At 44.0% G+C, this 18,911-nt stretch overlaps 1 protein-coding gene across 1 annotated transcript in view; it reads left to right on the plus strand.

Annotated features, from left to right (window-relative positions):
* The window catches only part of UBA7 (ubiquitin like modifier activating enzyme 7), a 426,723-nt gene that overhangs the window by 161,369 nt on the left and 246,443 nt on the right, over positions 1–18,911 (plus strand). Inside the window, exons 16-17 of the mRNA XM_029599673.1 lie at positions 5,386–5,450; positions 9,751–9,937. Of these exons, the coding sequence (XP_029455533.1) occupies positions 5,386–5,450; positions 9,751–9,937 (252 nt within the window). The remainder of the gene's footprint in view (positions 1–5,385; positions 5,451–9,750; positions 9,938–18,911) is intronic.

Below are 18,911 nucleotides of genomic sequence, written 5' to 3' on the forward strand. Positions count from 1 at the left end.
CCTCACACAGGTCCCAAGAGGCAGGCAGAGCTCCGGACTCTCAATGAGTGGAAGAGACGATGGTGCAAGGAAGAGGGATTCAGTTTTGTAAGGAACTAGGCAACCTTTTGGGGAAGGGGGAGACTTTTCCTCATGTCCATCAGTAGCATGGGATCTGCTTAGTGTTATGGCACTTGCCAGGTCCTTGTAGCCTGGATTGGCCACTGCTGGAGACAGGATGCTGGGCTTGATGGACCCTTGGTCTGACCCAGTATGGCATGTTCTTAAGTTTGGGTGAGTTGGCACTGCTGGGTATGATGTGTTGGTAATGAGAGTTGATAAGCTGGCAGTAAGTTTGGGTGGGTTTGCAGTACAGGCAGCTATGTGTTTATCATTGCCTTATGCTGTTGAATCCATTTCAGTTGCTGAGGGTTGTTAAGGAAATGAGAAGCTGCAATGTTTGCCATGGCCCTTTTCTTTCGGCTTTTCAGTCTGACTCTGGCTCACATCCCCGTTCCTTGCTGTAATTCTAACCTGTCAATTTCTGCCTGATTATCTTCTTCCCTTTCTCCTATGTTTCTCTCACTCTGGGGCCAATGCAATATAGTGTGCTCAGCCAAGCGCACTGTTTAACCTCCAATTGGACGCGGGTTATGTAGGCGCGTCCACAGCCCCTTATGCTATAAGGGGATTAGCGCCTCCACAACGCACCGGGAAACTAATAGCGCTCATCACATGCAAATGCATGTGAATGAGTCTATTAGTTATTCACGCCAAATGCAAAAAAAAAAAAAAAATGTGTGTCCAAATCACACATTTTTGGGCTCAGAAATTAATGCCTGCCCGGAGCAGGCGTTAATTTCTGAGCACCCCAAAAAGTTGTACAGAAAAGCAGAAAATACTGCTTTTCTGTACATCCTCTGACTTAATATATTGGTGATATTAAGTCGGAGGAACAAAAGATTAAAAAAATTATTTTTTTTTAAAGTGCCATTGGTCAGGTTCAGGAAGCGGACGCTCAGTTAACCAGGGTCCGTTTTCCAAACCCGTGGCTGTGTGCCGATTAGGAATACGGACGCCGATAAATTCAGCATCCGTTTTCTAAACTGGCAGACAGCCACCGACAGCCCACCGCTTGCGGACTTCAGTTGTCAAGGAGACGCTAGGGACGCACAATCGACCCTAGCGCCTCCTTGACAGCGTGACCCCTAATTAAAATATTGCATGGCGCCCCCAGGAGAGGTGCCTGGGGGCGCGTTAGGAACACTCAGGGCCTGCTTTCAGCGCATTTTTTTTTTTTTTTTTGCATCGGCCCCTCTCTCTTATCCCTTCCCTGTTTCTTCCTCTCTTCGCTGCTTTTTATTTCTTCCATTTGCCCTCCATTTTCTCTTCCGGCCTTCTAGCTGTACTGAATCTCGCTCAGTAGAGAACAGCTCTCTGTTCCCTAATCCCACTTCCCCACATGCAGCTTGGGGGGGGGGGGGGGAGAAGAGATGGGGAGAGGTGAACCTGGAGCAGATACATCAGCGCAAAGAAGAGCTATGTGGCCCCTCCCTTCCTATCACTCAGGGACAGGTGGGGAGGGGATGAGCCTGGACAGACAGAGCAAAGGGGGGGGGGGATTCATTTTCTGCAGGTTAGGAGGAGGTGAGCAGGGAATCGTTGTGGAGGGTGAGGTGAGAGGCTGGATGATGAGAGGGGATTGGCTGGGCTTCATGTGTTTGTATGTGAGAGAGAGAGAGAAATAAAAGGGAAGAGGGACTAAGTGCTGTGTGTGTGTGTGTGTGTGTGTGTGTGTGTGTGTGCCAGACTGGGTAGAAGGTTAGAGAGGATGCAAGAGGGATCAGAACTGGAGGAGGGTTTGGGGATACCTGCTCCTCCTCCTTCTCCTCCCCCCCCTACCCCATGCAATTCAGATTTTTCTCTTGCTTGATCTCAGATTCAACCCTCCAGATCCTGAAGCCTCCCTTTCTTCCCATCTCTCACCAGAACCTGGAACTCTCACCCACTATCTACTCCCAGTCCATCCTCCCCTTCCTCAGTCCCTGAACCTCCCCCTTTTTTTTCCCCCTCCACTTCTCTCATTTGCAGACTATCTTCCCCCTCCCCTCCAATTCCTCAATTATTTCTTTAAAAACTGTATTATCCCCGTGCTTCAAGCCACATCCCTGTAACTCTCTCCTTCCCCTCCCCAGTCCTCTCTCCTTCTCTGCTCCCCATTCCTGGTGCTTCTCCCTTTCTCTTCCTATCACTGATCCCCCTCCCCCATCCCTGAGATCTTCTTGATACTTGAGGTCCCTTTTCCTTACCCAGTAAAAGAAAACATGTATACAGACACCACCAAGGCTGGGAAACTGACTTTACTTTTATAATGTAAAATGAAAGATGGGAAATGTTAGTCAATGTGCTTCAGATTTTTCTTATTTTTGCCAGAGAGAATCTGCCCCTCAGCTGCCACAAAAAACTATGGGGCTGGTCCTTACTCCTTCTGCTCCACGTCGCCCAAGGTTGTAGGGGGAAGGGAGGGGAGCGACAGCACCAACAATGCCTAGGAGTAGCCAGATCCTAAATCTGTCACTGATGTCATTTCTTTCTGAACTTAGCTTGTGCTTTTGCTGTTCCATTTTTATGTCATTGTAATGTATAACCAAAGAGATGAAAAACACAAGTTAGTGCAAGGAGCTGATCGAGTTCGCCTCCAATCTGAGAAGCAATGCATCCAAGGCCAGGAAAGAATGATTAACCCCCTAGCTCTCAGCGGGAGTGGAGTGTTGACTGCTTGGAAATATTCCTTCTGGCCTTAAGTTCCTGTTTAGACTTTTGTCTGTGCCATTTGTCAGTTTTGAGGAGATTAGTTTATGGGAGAGTTTGCCATAGACTGGGAAAACGTCTTAAGAGGTCTCGGAGCCAGAGGCCTGCGCTGTGTATAACCATAAATACACAACATGGAGTCATGTGAGGGACTCGTGTGAAAACTTGCCACAGCTGAGGTCACTGACCGGGCAGTGAGGCTAAGGATCAGTCATTAACCTCTCCAATCCCAGACAGCCGGGCCACAGCACTGGGGCAGCTTTATTATACAAATTAACTCCTAAATGAGGCATTTTAGAGAAGATGTACCAGTTGTGTATAAGTTAAGACATTGCAACCAATTAGCCACCCTGGTTAAAGTAGCGGCAAAGTGGGTATTCATTGAAGCAGTGCTACCGGTCGTTACTGTGAGTTTTGGTATGATTAATGTTAGGCACACAGTTTTTTCCATAGATCACTAGATGACCACTTTTTGAGCTCAATGTTCCTCCATCTAACTGCATTAAGACTTTAGATATCCAAAACATTTGGATTTACAAAGTGTTTAATGCTTCTGTGCTAAGGGTCCGCTTAAATGAGCCTTTGCATCCATGCCCTTTAATTAGGATGTTTTTGCACCTGTAAAGATGCACCTCCGGCAAAATTGAGTATCTGCTGTCAAACCCGCTGACAGCCGCCGCTCCTGTCAAAAAGGAGGCGCTAGGGACGCACTAGTGTCCCTAGTGCCTCCTTTTACCGTGGGCCCTAATTTGCATAGGCCACCCTCCTGAATCGCGTGCCCAGGAGAGTGGCCTGTGTGCTCGCCCGCTCTCCCGTGCGTTTTTCTGAATCGGCCTGTGTGTCGGCCAGGTATCCTGTGTCCAACAGTACCTGGCAGGATCCCAAATATTAGAGAGATCCCTTGCTGCTTATGCTCAAGGATAAGCAGTGGCTTTCCCCAAGTCTGCCTGGTTTATTAATGGTTTATGGACTTTTCCTCCAGGAAGTTGGCCATCCCCATCCCCCCCCCCCCCCCCCTCAACTTAGTGCATGGAAACACATGCAGGGTTAGGTCAGGGGAGGGAACGTACTCCCAGGGATTTCATTTGAAACTCCTGTGTGTACCTTAATATATAAATACTAGGTGCCTTCTTCAAAGTATGAGCCAAGTATGTGGATACAAAGCTAGCCCAAATATTCAAAGGAAAACACCACAGGGCATTTCCCTGTCAAAATGAGACTGCAGGTCTGCAGCCTTCCTGGCAGTTTCAACAGAAACAAAATGACTGAAATCTGAATTTTATACCCCCCAAAAAAAATCATAGATTCGACCTTCACCATATTAACGTGAAATACTGTAAACCACGCTTCGGAAAAAGAAAGGCGTATTCCAACCTAATATTAACCTGATTGCAAAAACGTGAGAGGGCAAAGAAAATTGCCTCTAGTAAAGAATATGAGACATTGTTACTATCTGCTTGCTGAGTGGGCCCAGTGGTTTAGGGGTAGGCTGTGCACTGCCATGCAGAGGACCTGGCATTTGAATCCTGGAACAGATCATCTGCCCTTGGGAAATAGAATTAAGCAATACACTGCCTGCTAACAGGCTGAAACCAGTGTCAGCAAGCTGCCCTAATGCTTTCAGGGACTGATTTTTTTTTTTTTTTTTTTTGTTATTTTCAAAGTCTTATATTCTGCTTATAATGAAACACATCCTTCTAAGAGGATTACGGCATATATATATATATATAAGAACGAAAATAACATTACAAGACAGACAATGCAAATAAAATCAAAATAAAATCCTATCAACGCTTAATAATCTTGGAGTCAAATTGATGGAATAAATGTAAGCGACTACACCAAAAGTCTAAGAAAATGCCTCCTGGAAATCTGGAGCTCTCCATTTACTCCTGGAAAGCTATAATCTCATTAATTTCCTGGAGGTCACCGGGAACATGGGCCCCACTGTTGAGAAAGCATGTTTGCAAGTCTCTTGTAGGCGAAAGTCTTTAATAGGAGGGAGGACCAATAGTTGCTTGTTTGCAGCGTACAATGTACGACCAGGTACTATCCTGCTAATAGCTGTACTAGGTAGGTTAGCAATACTAGGTGTCTGCATTATGAGGGATAAGAGCAAAGGCTTTATTTTGAAATTTGGAACATTCTCTGGGAATTGCTAACTGGAGAGCAGAAGCTTTTGAGTTTCGTGGCTGTAAGGCTCCTCCAGTCAGCATAGTCCCTTTGAAGCAGCAGCAGTAGTAAGCACAGCCCCAGGGAGAGGATTGGCGCTTCCATGTTGACTTCACCTGGGGGAGAGAAGAAGAAGACTGTGATTATCTTCCCTGGAGGGTCCGATGTTGAGCTTGCCTGGGGCAGGTGGTTGGGCGTTTATCTGGGACCCCAGCTGAGATCTGGGATGAGTCGGGAATCTTTACCTTGAGATGGGTCATGCTGTTCATCAAGAGTGCCTGTAACCCTACTAAGATCTGCTGGCAATGCTGCTCTGCCCTGCGTCACTTCAGGGGCTGCGAGAATTATTTCACTGGCCTGTGAAGCAGAGTTCTTGTCTGTTAGTCATGGAGAAATATTTAAATTATTTTCTTTCTTTTGTAGTGGGCAAGAGATGAATTTGAAGGTCTGTTCAAGCAGCAAGCAGAGAGGGTCAACCAGTACCTGCAGTAAGTTTCTGACCATAAAACAAAAATCTGACCAAATAATACAGTGCCTTGCACTGTATCTGCTATTCCGAGATCCTCTCTGCCTTCCAGAGATTCTGCTAACCCAGCATTGACTCTCGATTCCAGGCAGAGCGCTGCAACCACTCTCACCTTTTGCCTCTCACATATGGTTACCAGGTGACTTCAGGTCATCAGGGGTAGGCTGAGCCAGTCCTAGTTTAACCCCATTGCATCTATGGCCTTGTAGCTCCAATCTTTTCTAGAAAAATAGGACCACATATCCATAGATGCAAAGGGGCAAATCCAAGTCTGGCTCAACCTGTCTCTGATGACCTGGAGCCATCCTGTAAACATACTCAGTTCCTGATAGCATAGAACCTCTTCTGTCTCTTGATATCCTGTGCTTCTTAAGTTAGGGTTGTGAGCTTATCCAGGTCACCCTGAAGAGGCTGATCCAGTCGGGGCTTTGCCCCATTGCATGCAGGGAATTGTAGTTCTGATTTCCCTAAGATCATTTCTGCCTGCCACCGCATGATCCTTCCATGAGGTCTGGCTAGCCCTGGATTTTACACCCTGCAGGCAAAGCTCAGAGTCTTAAACTGATATTCCAGGGGTCCCAAGTTCAGTCCTCAGGGGCCGTCACCGAGTCAGGTTTCCAGGACTGCCACAAGGAATAAGCATGAGATCTATTTACATACAGTGGAGACACTGCATGTGAATAGTTTCCATATTCGTCGTGGCAATTCTGAAAACCCAGCTGGGTTACGGCCCTCAAGGACCGAGTTTGGGGACTCCTATGTTATTCCTTCTCCAGCCGTATTTACACGGTTTTGTTTAGGAGGATTAAGCTTCCCCCGTGGGCAGCAGCATTGGTCAGAGTTCGTCTGGGTTTCTCTTGCAGGAAGACGTGCAAGTGATTTATCCTGAGCCGTTCCAGCACTCATTTTAAAGCTGCTACTCTTTCCCGTCCTGAAGGAGAGGGGGGAGGGAGTACTGGGCAGGGGCTCTTTTCCTCCCACTTGCTGAGGAAAAGTATAAACAGACATTATTCTCTGTCACATGGCCAAGTAAGTCATTCGCAAGTACAGACAGGGAAGGGAGGATTTTATGAGCTTATCCAATGTATATCTGGAGTCTAGGTCAGGCTGCCAGGAGAGGATGGGCAGCAGCAAAGAGAGAGAGAGAAAGAGAGGGAGGGCTGGCATCTGTACAGGCAGGCCTTCAGTGAACAGGAGAAAAGCTATTGTCAGCAGGGGAGGTTTGGCATCAGCAGAGGTAGAGCTGGAAAGAATAAGATTAGTGTCCATAGGGGAAACCCCATGAGCCACCTTCAGACTGAAGCAGGGCCCTGTGAGGGAATTAAATGCAGTGCCTTTCATTTCATTACCACAGTGGTGGACGCAGGCATGGGTGAACCAGGCAGTCGCCCAGGGGCTCAAACAGAAAGAGGCTCAAATATGAAATGCAAACCAGATGCACAACAACGGCGTCAATTTTGCCCGAGTCAACAGTGTTGGGGACTCAAGCAGGGAAGGGGGCCCAGCGGCCCGCTGCTCTGGAACAGCTGATCACCTGTGACAGTAACAGGAGTCAAAGCCAGCATGGGGGTGTGGGTTCACAGGTCCTGCAGTGGCCTCCTGCACAGGACTCCTGTTCTTGAGAGAACCTGTGAGAGGGATGGACCTCTGCAGGACCTGTAGGCATGTGTCCCCTCAGAGGCACCATGCTGACTTTCTCTGCTATTGCTGCTTCCTCTGGGCTCAGGACCAGCCAAAGGAGGGGAGAGCTGGATATGCTGGGTGGGGAGGACCTGGGAAGGGGACATGGGGAAGAGTGGTTGGATACTAAAAGTTCACCTGAGACTGGGAGTCTAGATAAAGCACTCCCCTCTCTCCCCCTCTTACTCCCACCTCCGCTGTGCTTTCATTTCTCACCCTCTTCGTTGTTCTTTCCTTTCACACCTTGCCTTTTGTCTCGTGCCCCTTCATCCCTCTATCCTCAAACCTACTCTCCCATGGCAGCCCAGGAGAAAGCAATACTGAAGTGCTGCTGCTTCCCCCATTATTGCTTCAAAGAATCAATCAGCCATGGAAAATGAGAAGCAGCAGCTCGGTAGTGCCTCCTGGCTACAGCTGCCATCCTGCTGCTCCAGGGATAAGTTCTTGGAGGAGAAGTCCATTAACTGCTATTAATCAAGTTTACTTAGGGAATAGCCACTGCTATTAATTGCATCAGTAGCATGGGATCTTCTTGGTGTTTGGGTAATTGCCAGGTTCTTGTGGCCTGGTTTGGCCTCTGTTGGAAACAGGATGCTGGGCTTGATGGACCCTTGGTCTGACCCAGCATGGCAAGTTCTTATGTTCTTATGAGCATGAAAATAAAGGTTAACAATTAGAAGCAAAAAAAAAAACCAAAATAAGGGGGATATCTTTTTATTCAACTAACTTAATACATTTCATGACTGGCTTTTGGGAGCTATTACTCCCTTCCTCAGGTCAGAATAGAATAGAATGAGCAAAAGATGATGCTACCAAAAAATACAAGAGAATCCCAAAAGGCATTCAAATGATAGTTTGAAGGGGGAGGGGAGAACAGGTGATGGGTGATAAAGAGGAAAGAGGCAGCCATGCTTGGGGGTGTGGCCTGTGGGGATTCCCAGATCTTTCTTCAGCAACCCAGCTCCTCCACTCTTTCTGCTGCAAATGGCCCCACACCAAGCCTGCCTTTTCAACTGTTGCTCAAGGCCCTTTATAGCATTATTAGTAATTCAGATACAGTAAGACCCTTTTCTCAGAGAGCTTACAAGCTGAAGTGGATAACCTGAAGCAACAGATATAAAGGGACTTGCCCAAGGTCACAAGGCGTATCCGTGGGAGATGTGGCATTCCAGCCCTGGTTTCCCTGGTGTCCAGGCCCCACTACTCTAACCACTCGGCCATTCCTTTTCCTTCAGGGCCCAGTGCAGTCGCACCATTTGTATTAGCCTAAATATGACCCTGGGATCCCAGCATCCACAAAGGGACAAAACAGAAGGATAATCAGGATCCTTGGGGGGAAGCCTGACATCAGCAGAGAGAGCGAGCTTGTAATGTGCCTCAGGCACAGCCTAAACAATTACTGACACCAGCTGTCTCTCAGCCCAGCAAGTTAACCCCACTTACGTACATTGAGTCAAGTGAGCACCCACATATCAGTGTTTCCCAACTCTCTCCTGGCGGCACATCGAGCCTGTGGGCTTTTCGGGATTGCCACAAAGAATATTCATGAGATAATTTGCATACAATGGGTCTCCAATATATGCAAATCTATCTCATGCATATTCATTATGGATGTCCTGAAAACCTGACTTGTTAGGTGTGCCTCTAGGAGAGGGTTGGGAAGTACTGACATATATCATAGAAATGTAGCCCTTTAAAGTCACAAATGCTAAAGCTAAGAAATACAAATACAAATCATTTTTAAAAATTATTTATGGTTGTTGCTAAATCTGCACCTGATCTGATGAAAAAATAAGAGTGAACAGCCAAACAGAAAAGAACTGTTGTGTAACCAGTCCTGTGATTGGTTGTCCTGGTCTGCAGCCGCTTTCCGATTGGCTCTTTGGTATTCAAATTACATCCAGAACCACAGAAAATGTTATTTGAGCAACCTTTATGTAACAAGAATTCTTGGTTTCTGGAACAGAAAGTTGTTGAATTAGCCCAAGTTTGAAACTTGTGAGCAGCAGCACTGATTATAAGCTTCACCCTGGCACTGTCCATTCTCATCACTCCTAAGCATTCATAATTTGTCTGTCTTAAAAAAAATGTCAAAAGTAAAAGTAAGTCATTAGTTTCCTCAAGTTGGATCAGTAAGAGAGGCTGAAATCTGAATTAACATTAGGGAATGAGGTTTGAGGTAGGGGAATAGGCTTAGACACACATTTATATGTATTTTTTTTGTTTAAAGTAACTGAATTATCTGGGGTTGAAGCCTTGAGACTTGGCACTGCTGCTAACAAGTTTCAAACTTGTGTTAATTCATCTCTTTTGTGTGTCTGTTTCCGTGTGTTCTTCTCTTGGTTTCTTGAACAAGCTAACATGTTCAATGGTGTGCCTGCCTCTTCCAGCTGTGCTGGCGATTCGTGGATAACAGATTCCAAGCAGAGCTGCCAAGTGACCCTGGAGGACAATTTCAAGCCAGTGCTGGCTTTCTGACACCCACAGTGTTGATTTCAACTGTACAGATTTCTGTAATGCTGAAAATCAAATGGCCATGCCCTCGGAATACCTGTGAGCCTGTCCTTGCTCTGCCCCTGCAGGGATTCCAGCTTCCTGGACCGAATACTAAGCCAGCCCAACGCTGAGGCCCTGGAGACCCTTCACAGCCGACTGGTGGCAGAGAGGCCGAGCTCCTGGGAGGAATGTATAATCTGGGCCAGAAACCGCTGGCAGCTGCTCTTCCATAACAGCATCCAGCAGCTTCTGCATAACTTCCCCCCGGACCAGGTGAGGTGCTGTGAAACACGCTGCACTCAGCCCATCTCCCACGCTTTGTTTCCTAGGGAAATTGGTGATTAGGAAAGTTGCCAGTTACAGCACTGGAGACCGATGTTCTCCATCTACAGCGCATGGAACAGAACTGCAAGCTTCATTATTATTTTTTTGTATTTACTTGTATGTATTATTTAGGAAATTATATCCTCCTTTGCCAGTAAGTAGAAAGTAGGTTTCAGCGTAAATCCAGACAATAAGACATTACTATAGAAAAACTACCAGTAATGATTGATAAAGGTAACCGGATAACTTTATTCAGGGAAAGTCAGTGAGATGTTTATCCCGTTCAATATCTCTGATAATGTAATCTGGCTAACTTTAGTTGGATAAGTTATCTGATCTACAATTTATTTTAATATTGGCATCCTTATGTTTTATACACACAGATGTCCATATTCAAAAGCATTTAGCTGGATAGCTGAGAAGTTATTTATTTATTAATTTTGTTTTAAAAAAGATTTGGATCCCACACGTATCTTATATTAACGGTGGGTAACAAAGGTAGACAATTATAAAATATTTTCATAACAAAAAAACAGTATAAAACAAAAATCACAGTTATCTGGCTAAATGAAGATTTGGGCACTTATCCAGCTAAATTCTAGCAGGATAATAAGATATCTGGTTAGAATTTAGCCAGTTTTAAGTTAGGGGTATTCTGAAGGTGTAACTGTGAGGAGCTGAGTTAGCCGGATAAGTTATTCAGCTGATTCCGATTTTCAGATTAGCTAGATAAGTTATTCAGCTGACTCTCATTGGCCCGTAGACCTGTCCTAAAGTTAGCCGGATAAACGTATCTGGCTAACTTTAAGATAGCCGGGTATATTCAGTGGTGTGGCTGTGCCCATAAATGTACAGCATTAATTAGCCAGATAAGTTTATCTGGCTACCTAGCAGAGCTGCACAGCGGCTGATCATAGACCTCATAGGGTTGATATACAGTGCCATTTGTTCAGCTAGTTTTAAACTTAGCCGGACAAATGACTGGATGTGAAAATTCACACTGAATGATAGCCTTATAGTTATCTGGCTTAAGTAGTTAGCCAGATAAAATTTAGCTGGATAACTTGGAGGCATTCTTGGGACATTTCTGGGCAGAGTTATCAGGCTAGCTCCAATATCAGATTTAGCTGGGTAACTTACCTGGCAAACTCTGGTCATGTCATAGAGCCGTCCTAAAAGTGATCCGGATAAACTTATCTTTATAGTGGATTCTTGATTGTACTGGCAGCCAGTGTAGCTCTATCAGCGAAGGGGTGATGTGGTCACATTTCCTTTTCCCTAACAATAGTCTTGCAGAGGCACTTTGTAGTAGCTGTAATGGTTTTAATAGTCCTGAGGGTAGGCCTAGTAAGAGGAAGTTGCAGTAATCTAAGTCTGAGAATATTAGTGTTTGTAGAACAGTTTGGAAGCCCTGGAAAGCAAGTAGAGGATTCAACGGATGTAAAAGTTGCAGCTGGGAGTATCCTGTTTTAATTAATTATTTTTTTACATCCTAAATGCATAACTTTGCATTTTTGTTTTTAGTATTAAATCTTAGCTACCAGAAAACAGACCATTCCTTGAGCTTCGCTAGATCCTTCCTCATTTTTCCACTCCTTCCTGCTGTCTACCATGTTGCAGATTTTGGTATCATCGGCAAAAAGCCAAACCTTTCCCGACAACCCTTCCACGATGTCTCTTATTAAAATTGTGAAAAGAACTGGTCCAAGGATCGATCCCTGTGGGGCACTGCTAATAATGCCCCTCCTCAAAGTGAGCTCCATTTGACAAAGGGTAGTGGTAAATGGAGTTCACTCCGAGGAAAAGGGGGCGCTACTAGTGGTGTACTGCAGGGATTGGTCCTTGGACCAGTTCTTGTTAACATTTTTTGTAAGTGACATTACGGAAGGCAGCACCAGTGCAAGCTTTCCACACATATTGCTTTGCCTTTGTGATCATACTTTGTTTTAGAGGAGACCATTTCTAAGAATGAATTCAGGTTTCTTGCATATGCATATCTTGGCCTCTATGATGAGCCTGCAGATGGGAGTCAATTAATACCACTTGGACTGGTCAAGGAATTATAAATTTAGTTCACATAGGCCATCTGATGGTTTTCAGATGGTAATGATTTTTGCCGCTAAAACTTAGATTTAAACCACTGAGCTAAAGGTGACAGGCTCTGTATCCTTCTGTCCATCGCCTGAGCTTTCCAGTCCTAAAAGTGACTGGCTTTGTATCCATGTGCCTATCCTCATCAAACCAGTCCTAGAGGTATCAGGCTGTTTCTCTCTGCACCAATCGTCTGAGCCCTCCATCCTAGATTTGATAGGATCTGTGTCCCTGCATCCATCTTTAGTCATAGAGACAACAAACTCTGTTTCTCTGAGAACAAACAGAATTCTAAGTTCTCACACATGGGTGATGATATCTGATGAAGCTCAATGCCAGAAGATTACTTCTTCAAGCTTTTAACATGCTTAACAGAGGATGTGTGATCCACCCCGCATCACTGTGTCATGTGAGGCCCTTTCGGTCTGTTTTTCAGTGGAGCCTTTTCGTCACAGTATTGTCTCTCTCTCCATGCTTTTCTATTTGGGAAAGTTGTCCTGAAGTGCAGGAAGTGGTTTTTCTGGAAGAGGCCACAAGATAATTTTTTCACCCTTCTAACCTCTCTAGATAGATTTTTGTCATTTTTTTTTAAAGCTTCTTTGTTTTTTGCCAGCCTCGTAATACACCAATAGACCAACATCTGTGCATCAAGCAGCATCAGTCCTAGTTTTTCCTTTTGCCATCAAGTTATTTGATTTTGCTTGTTAATTTCCCATTCAGTGCACCACAAAGAGAAGACCAGTAGCTTCAATACATTTCCCTGGTGTGAACGTAACATGTCTCAAAAATCCTCTTAATAGATACTTGCTTTGCCTCGGAGGGAAGGGAGGGACAACCACAACATCTTGGGATGCATTCTGTGTGAGAAGGTGACCCCTAGAGAGGATGTAGTTCTCAGCTGAAGCTTGTAAAATAGCTCTTTGGGAGAACTGTCCAGCCCATCAGCATTGCGGGCATCAGCATCAGGGGAATCAGGAGCTGCACATTGAGTGCCAGAAAGGATCATGGAGATAGACCATAGTTTAGCTTCTCCTACTTAAAGAAAGCACTTGGTTCCACTTCTTTGATGCTAGCATCAAGAAGTTTCAATGACTTACATTGGTTGAAGGCTACGAAGCGTCAACATCGGTCTGCATCTATGCGCAATGCTGGTGACTGCCTTGAATCCCCCAAAATGATCCCGTAGGGAGAAGAGCTCATCCTTACAACAGTCTTGGGAATCGCAATAACCTCCAGGGATCCAGATGTCAGCCATCAATCTACCTCAAGTGTCCCAGGAAGATGTTGCATCTCCTCCTTCTTTCCAGGCCATATTATCATTGGCAGTTTTTAAGGAAAAGCTGAATAGAAGGATCCAAGACGCATTAGACCGTAAGATAGCAAGCATTGATACATCTACATCCTTGCAGACTGACCTCCAACCCTTTATGAAGAATTTTAAGGTATCCAGTGAAGGGGTATTGGGTACCCCTGCACTATACTAATTTCCAGTGCATTGGGGAGGAAGTTTTACTTTGCATGGATACCTTGGAGGTATTTAAATGTATGGGTATTTAAACCCATCTCTGTACAGCCTTTAATTGTTCGATTTATGCAGGGCTTGCTTCAGTTGAAGCCTGTCATCCAGCCTCCTCCAGTGTCATGGAACCCAGTGCTACTAGACTCCTGTTAGCTGAAGTACCTGAGCTGGAAGGTCATATTTTTGGTGATAGTCACTTTGATATGCAGTGTCAATGAGTTCCATTTCCTAGTGAATTATCTAACTTCTACTAAGATTTTTAATAACAGGATGGTTCTCCATATGTATCCAAAGTTCCTGCTAAAGGTATGTCAGACTTTCACTTTATTTTAGATATCTTTACCAAAAGCACTGCAAGGGACCCATAATTACATCATGCAGCCAATCATACATGCATTTAAGCCAAATGTACATACAAAAAACTTCAATATACAAGCACATCTGTGATATGGATATTGCTGGTATATATTAAAGGTAGCCTAAGAATTTATAATAGGTATGTCTGAATTTTGTAAATTTTTAGTGAAAACAATAGATGAGTTGGTTTAGAAAGTAATAAAACATTTTTCTCTGATATTTCTTAAATTTTGTACCATAAATATTATTTTATGTAAAATTGCTGTATACTGTATGTATAGAAACCTCCTGTTTGTAATTTAGACGTCCACTTTAACCAGTCAGTCATCTGTCCAACTTTCTATCCCAGACCACATGACCACAAGGGAGAAGAGAGCCTTGCACAGTTTGGATTGCAAAAGAGCCGTGGCCTTCTCTGGAGCAGACTTGTATTGGAAATGACACATAGCGCTCAGAGAATTGGGTCTTCTGTAAGCATATATGATATATATGTTATATGGAAGGGTAAAATAACTGTCACATCTGAAGATATGGGGACTCTTTCATTCTTTGGCTTGATTAAGGAAAGAAGAAGATGGGTGGGGAGGAAGAGGGTAAGGAATGTTGGTCTGGGACAAAGTGGGAAAAAAAGTAATGCTTTTAATGATGATATGTGACATAAAACTAGGGGTTTGCACTAGGGATTATACTATGCACTGTTTAATTATATTGCTGTCGAACATTACTAATACAAAATTTTAAATTCTGGAAAACAAATTTAAACCAGCTTTGTTTCTTTTGATCCCAACAAACCTGGAAGTGCCATTGTCAAGTGCACCCTTTCTTAACTGGCTAATAGAATTGCATTGCCATCTGTTATGCCCAGGAAGGCCTGAATCTGGTGGGGCATGACGGTGCCATAGCAGCATCGGTAGCCCATATAAGATCGGCCTCCATAGAGAAGACCTGCAAGGCTGCGACATGGGGTTCTCTCCAGGCATTCACATCTCTTTATTGCTTGGACAGAGACTCCCGATGGGACAGTAGGTTTGGCCAGTCTGTACTAAGGTCCATTATTTTGCTTCCAGGCTTCTTCTATATGAAAACTAATCAAAACGAACCAACCCCCCCCCCCCCCCCCCCCCCAGAAAATAATGAAATGGCCTGATGCCACCAAAAACAATTTTTACCTATTTGCACTGGTTTTTAGGGATTTTTATTTATTTATTTTACCTTTTATGTTTGGGGCAGTCTGCAGCTAGAGATGTCCCCATATAGGAGGACTTAGCATCCTGCTTGCCCTCAGAGAAAACAGTTATATATTTATTTATATTCCTCTCTGAGTTGCTTCACTCTGCTGTGGGTCAGGCTGTACATGCTCTGTTGAGCATGCTAAAAGTTTCTAGACATTTTTAAATAATCTTCTTGCACCGGGCTCCATTGGATGATATTACCCACATGTGAGGACTTAGATCTGTTGGCCCCAGAGAACACTTGTTACAGGAATCTACAGCTATCTTCATGCCCATCCTCTGAGCCATCCAGTCCTAGAAGTGACAGGCTCTGCATCCCTGCATCCGTCCCCTCGGGCCTCCAGTCCTAGAGGTGACAGGTTCTGTGGCCCTGTTCCCACCCCTGAATCATCCTGTAGGGTCTGTATTTGTAGTACTTGGGAGTGTTTTAGCTGTTCTCAGCTCTCCTGTGCTCTCCACGTGAAGGTTTACATGCTGGTAACAGCTTTGTCTCCTCTGCATCCTGTTAACAGGATGCTAGCAATGTCTGGAGCAGGCTGTGCCCTCAGCGACCGACCAGGAGACTCTAGCACATTCACCTCTCAGATCATTAATCCTTTCGGTGTGTAGTGCAGAGCCGTAGGAGAGAGGCCCATCCTTGCCAAGGCAGACATGCATCCTGCATCATCTGCCAGTGCAGAGGAGTATTAATTAATAGCAGACTGACAAAGTTCTGCCCACTGTCTGTCCAGCCCCCACAGTTGTTTTCCTTCTCCAGCTTTCCCCTCCTCCCTCCATCGCCTCCCTTCTGTCTCTTCTCTCGACCCATCTCGGTATTTTTCTGTGTCTATCAGATTTTGATTAAAGAAACGTTATTGGCTGAAGAATTTATATGCTTTGCCAAAGAAACACAAAAAAGGTAGAAAAATAAAGGAAAGAATTACAATGTACAGAATGGTGAATAAGGACATTTCCTGGCTCCTGATGATGATCAGTATTGATTTATGAATTAAAATTCAAAGAAACTACTGGAATAGGAGTTGATGTGTGTCTTTCCAAAATAAGTAAGTTAAGTAATAAAAGAAAGACATGCAAGGAGACGAGAGAAAATTAGGACTGTTACAGAGGTTCGGCTGATGGTCATATTGCCTCTCGGTCCTTTTCTCATTCTCTTATCCTCAAACTATGTTTATCTTCCTCTTATCTCCTTCTCTCTCCCCTTCTGTCTTTTTCTCTCCCCCTTTTCCTTTCCTCTTTTCTGTCCTTAGCCATCTTTTGCTCCCTCGTTCTCTCTCTGTCCCTTTTGCTTTCACTTCTCTCTGTCTTTCTCCTTCTCCCTCTCTCTGATGTTACATAGAAACATAGATGTTGGCAGAAAAAGACTATTTGGTCCAATCAGTCTTGCCTGCCTGCTATGTTCTCATACATCTTGCTTGATCTGTGGCTTCCCACCTCCCTCCTCTACTAAGGTCTCCTTGGGTCTATCCCATGCGTGCTTGGATTCTTCCACTGTTTTGGCTTCTATAACCTCTGCTGGAAGTCTGTTCCAGTCAACATGCTCTCAGTGAAAAAGAAAAATGCAGACGAAAGCTAAACTGGGAATCCCAAAAAGACAGAGACTGTGTGTGGTGGGATGCAACACTGGAAAAATAGAAACAGAAATGCATTTCTTCCCGTGCTGTGCAAAATACAAAGATATTCGAGATGCTCATTTCCCAAAGCTGCTAGAGAAAATCCAAGATTTCCCACAAAAGAACGAACAAGAAAAAACTTTGTATAATCCTGGGGGAAAGAGGAGAAACAGAGGCTATAGTAGCAATTATGTGGTAGCCTGCCCCTGGCCAGTAATGAAACCTGAACAGTGACAATATGGACCAGCATCGAAACCAAAGATGTTACCCTGAAGCTATACTTTCTGTAACATGTACCTTTACTTGATTTATTACCAATTTATAATTGTCCTCTTCTTTTCTTAGTCTTTTATTTTAATTATTCCATATATTACTTTGGCAGCACATATTCTATATATTACTTTGTTGTATTTGAATCTTGAAAAAGCATTTTCTCACATAGCTTTTGAGCTTTATATGATGACTTCTTGTCCTTGAACTTTACACTGTATGAAAAATGCTTCCTTCGGGTACTTCATTGAAGCTTTATGGATATTTGAATGTTCTTATTATGAATTACAGTGAGCTCTGGCAGAATAAGGCCTGTGATGAAAAGCCATCTACTCTCCCTGCTGTTACCCTTGCAAAATGCCTTTTCTGCACTGGAAAATGAAGAAGCTCCAGAAATAGAATATGAAGGGTTATTTGAGAGGGATGTAGTTGCCCAATACACCCAGAAACCCTTGAATGTGATCAAATGTCATAAAAGAAAGCTACTTCTCCTGGGAGACTCGATCATTAGAGAAACCAATCTGGAAACTCATTTCAATAGGGACACAAAAGTTAAATGCCTTCCAGGATCCTCAGCTAATAGAAATGCAAACCAAGTAATCAATGCAATGAAAGAAGAAAGTAGGGACTCTAATATCAATGTTATCGTCCATCTAGGGACCAATGACCTCACTAGAAATTATATCCATACAGTACTGAAAGATTTCCAAAATCTAGGGAAGAAGAATTGACACAAAGACCATTGCCTTTTCAGAAGTATTACCTGTTCAAGGAAAGGGAAAGGAAAGGCTATGCCATTTAGTTAACTTCAATTTCTGGCTCAAATCATGGTGTAAAGAAAATGGCTTGGGATACATTGCAGACTGGGGCCATTTAAGGAGCAATAAAAGGTTATAATGTAAAGATGACCCACATTTGTCTGAGGCAGGAAAGAGGATGCTAAGCGAGAAATTCAAATCATACATTAGGCATTTAAACTAAAGGGTGAGGATGGCAAGAGGTAGCCAATGAACAAGAACTGGCAGGTGAAAATAAAATTTCAGAGCTGCAGACCTTAATGGTGGAGGCAGACTTGGACGTTGTTGCTGTTACGGAAACTTGGTTCACTGAGTCTCATGATTGGGTTATGGCCAAACTGGGCTATAACTTGTTAAGGAAGAACAGAGAGGCCAGAAAAGGGGAAGAAGTAGCTCTTTATGTCAAACAATATCCAGGCAACTGAAATGCAAGGGACATATGGGGTAGGAAAGAAGCATTATGGGCTGTACTAAAAAAAAAGATGACACTTCCATTTTCACTTGTGAAGTCTACAGGATTCTGACTCAAACAGAAGAATGGGACAGTGATCTGATCAAAGACATCCAATAGGTGGGAAAGAAGGGAAAAGTGTTGCTCGTTGGAGATTTTAATCTGCCGGATTTGGATTGGAGTACCCCCTTCTGCGTAATCTACAAATAGATAATGGATGCTCTTCAAGGAGTTCTACTCAAACAAATGATAATGTAACCAATGAGATGGGGTGTGATACTCGATCTGATAATCACTAATGGGGATAATGTCTCTAATGTCAGGGTAGGATAATCAGAAAATATGGTTTTGATATATAGCAAATAGAAGTCGCACAAAGATCCAGGTTTTGAATTACAAATACAGACTTCGTCAAAATGGGGATGTTTCTGGAGGAAGAACTAGAAGACCGGGAGAAAATGGGTGAGGTAAAACCAAATTAAAAGGAGCTATTACAAAGGCCAAAAATCTCTGTTAGAAAATAAAAGTAAGAGGAAAAAGAAACTGATCTGGTTCTCAAAGGAGACTGATAGCAGTTTACAGAAGAGAAATGTATG

The sequence above is a fragment of the Rhinatrema bivittatum genome, chromosome 4 (genome assembly GCF_901001135.1).
Source record: "Rhinatrema bivittatum chromosome 4, aRhiBiv1.1, whole genome shotgun sequence".
Taxonomy (NCBI): Eukaryota; Metazoa; Chordata; class Amphibia; order Gymnophiona; family Rhinatrematidae; genus Rhinatrema; species Rhinatrema bivittatum.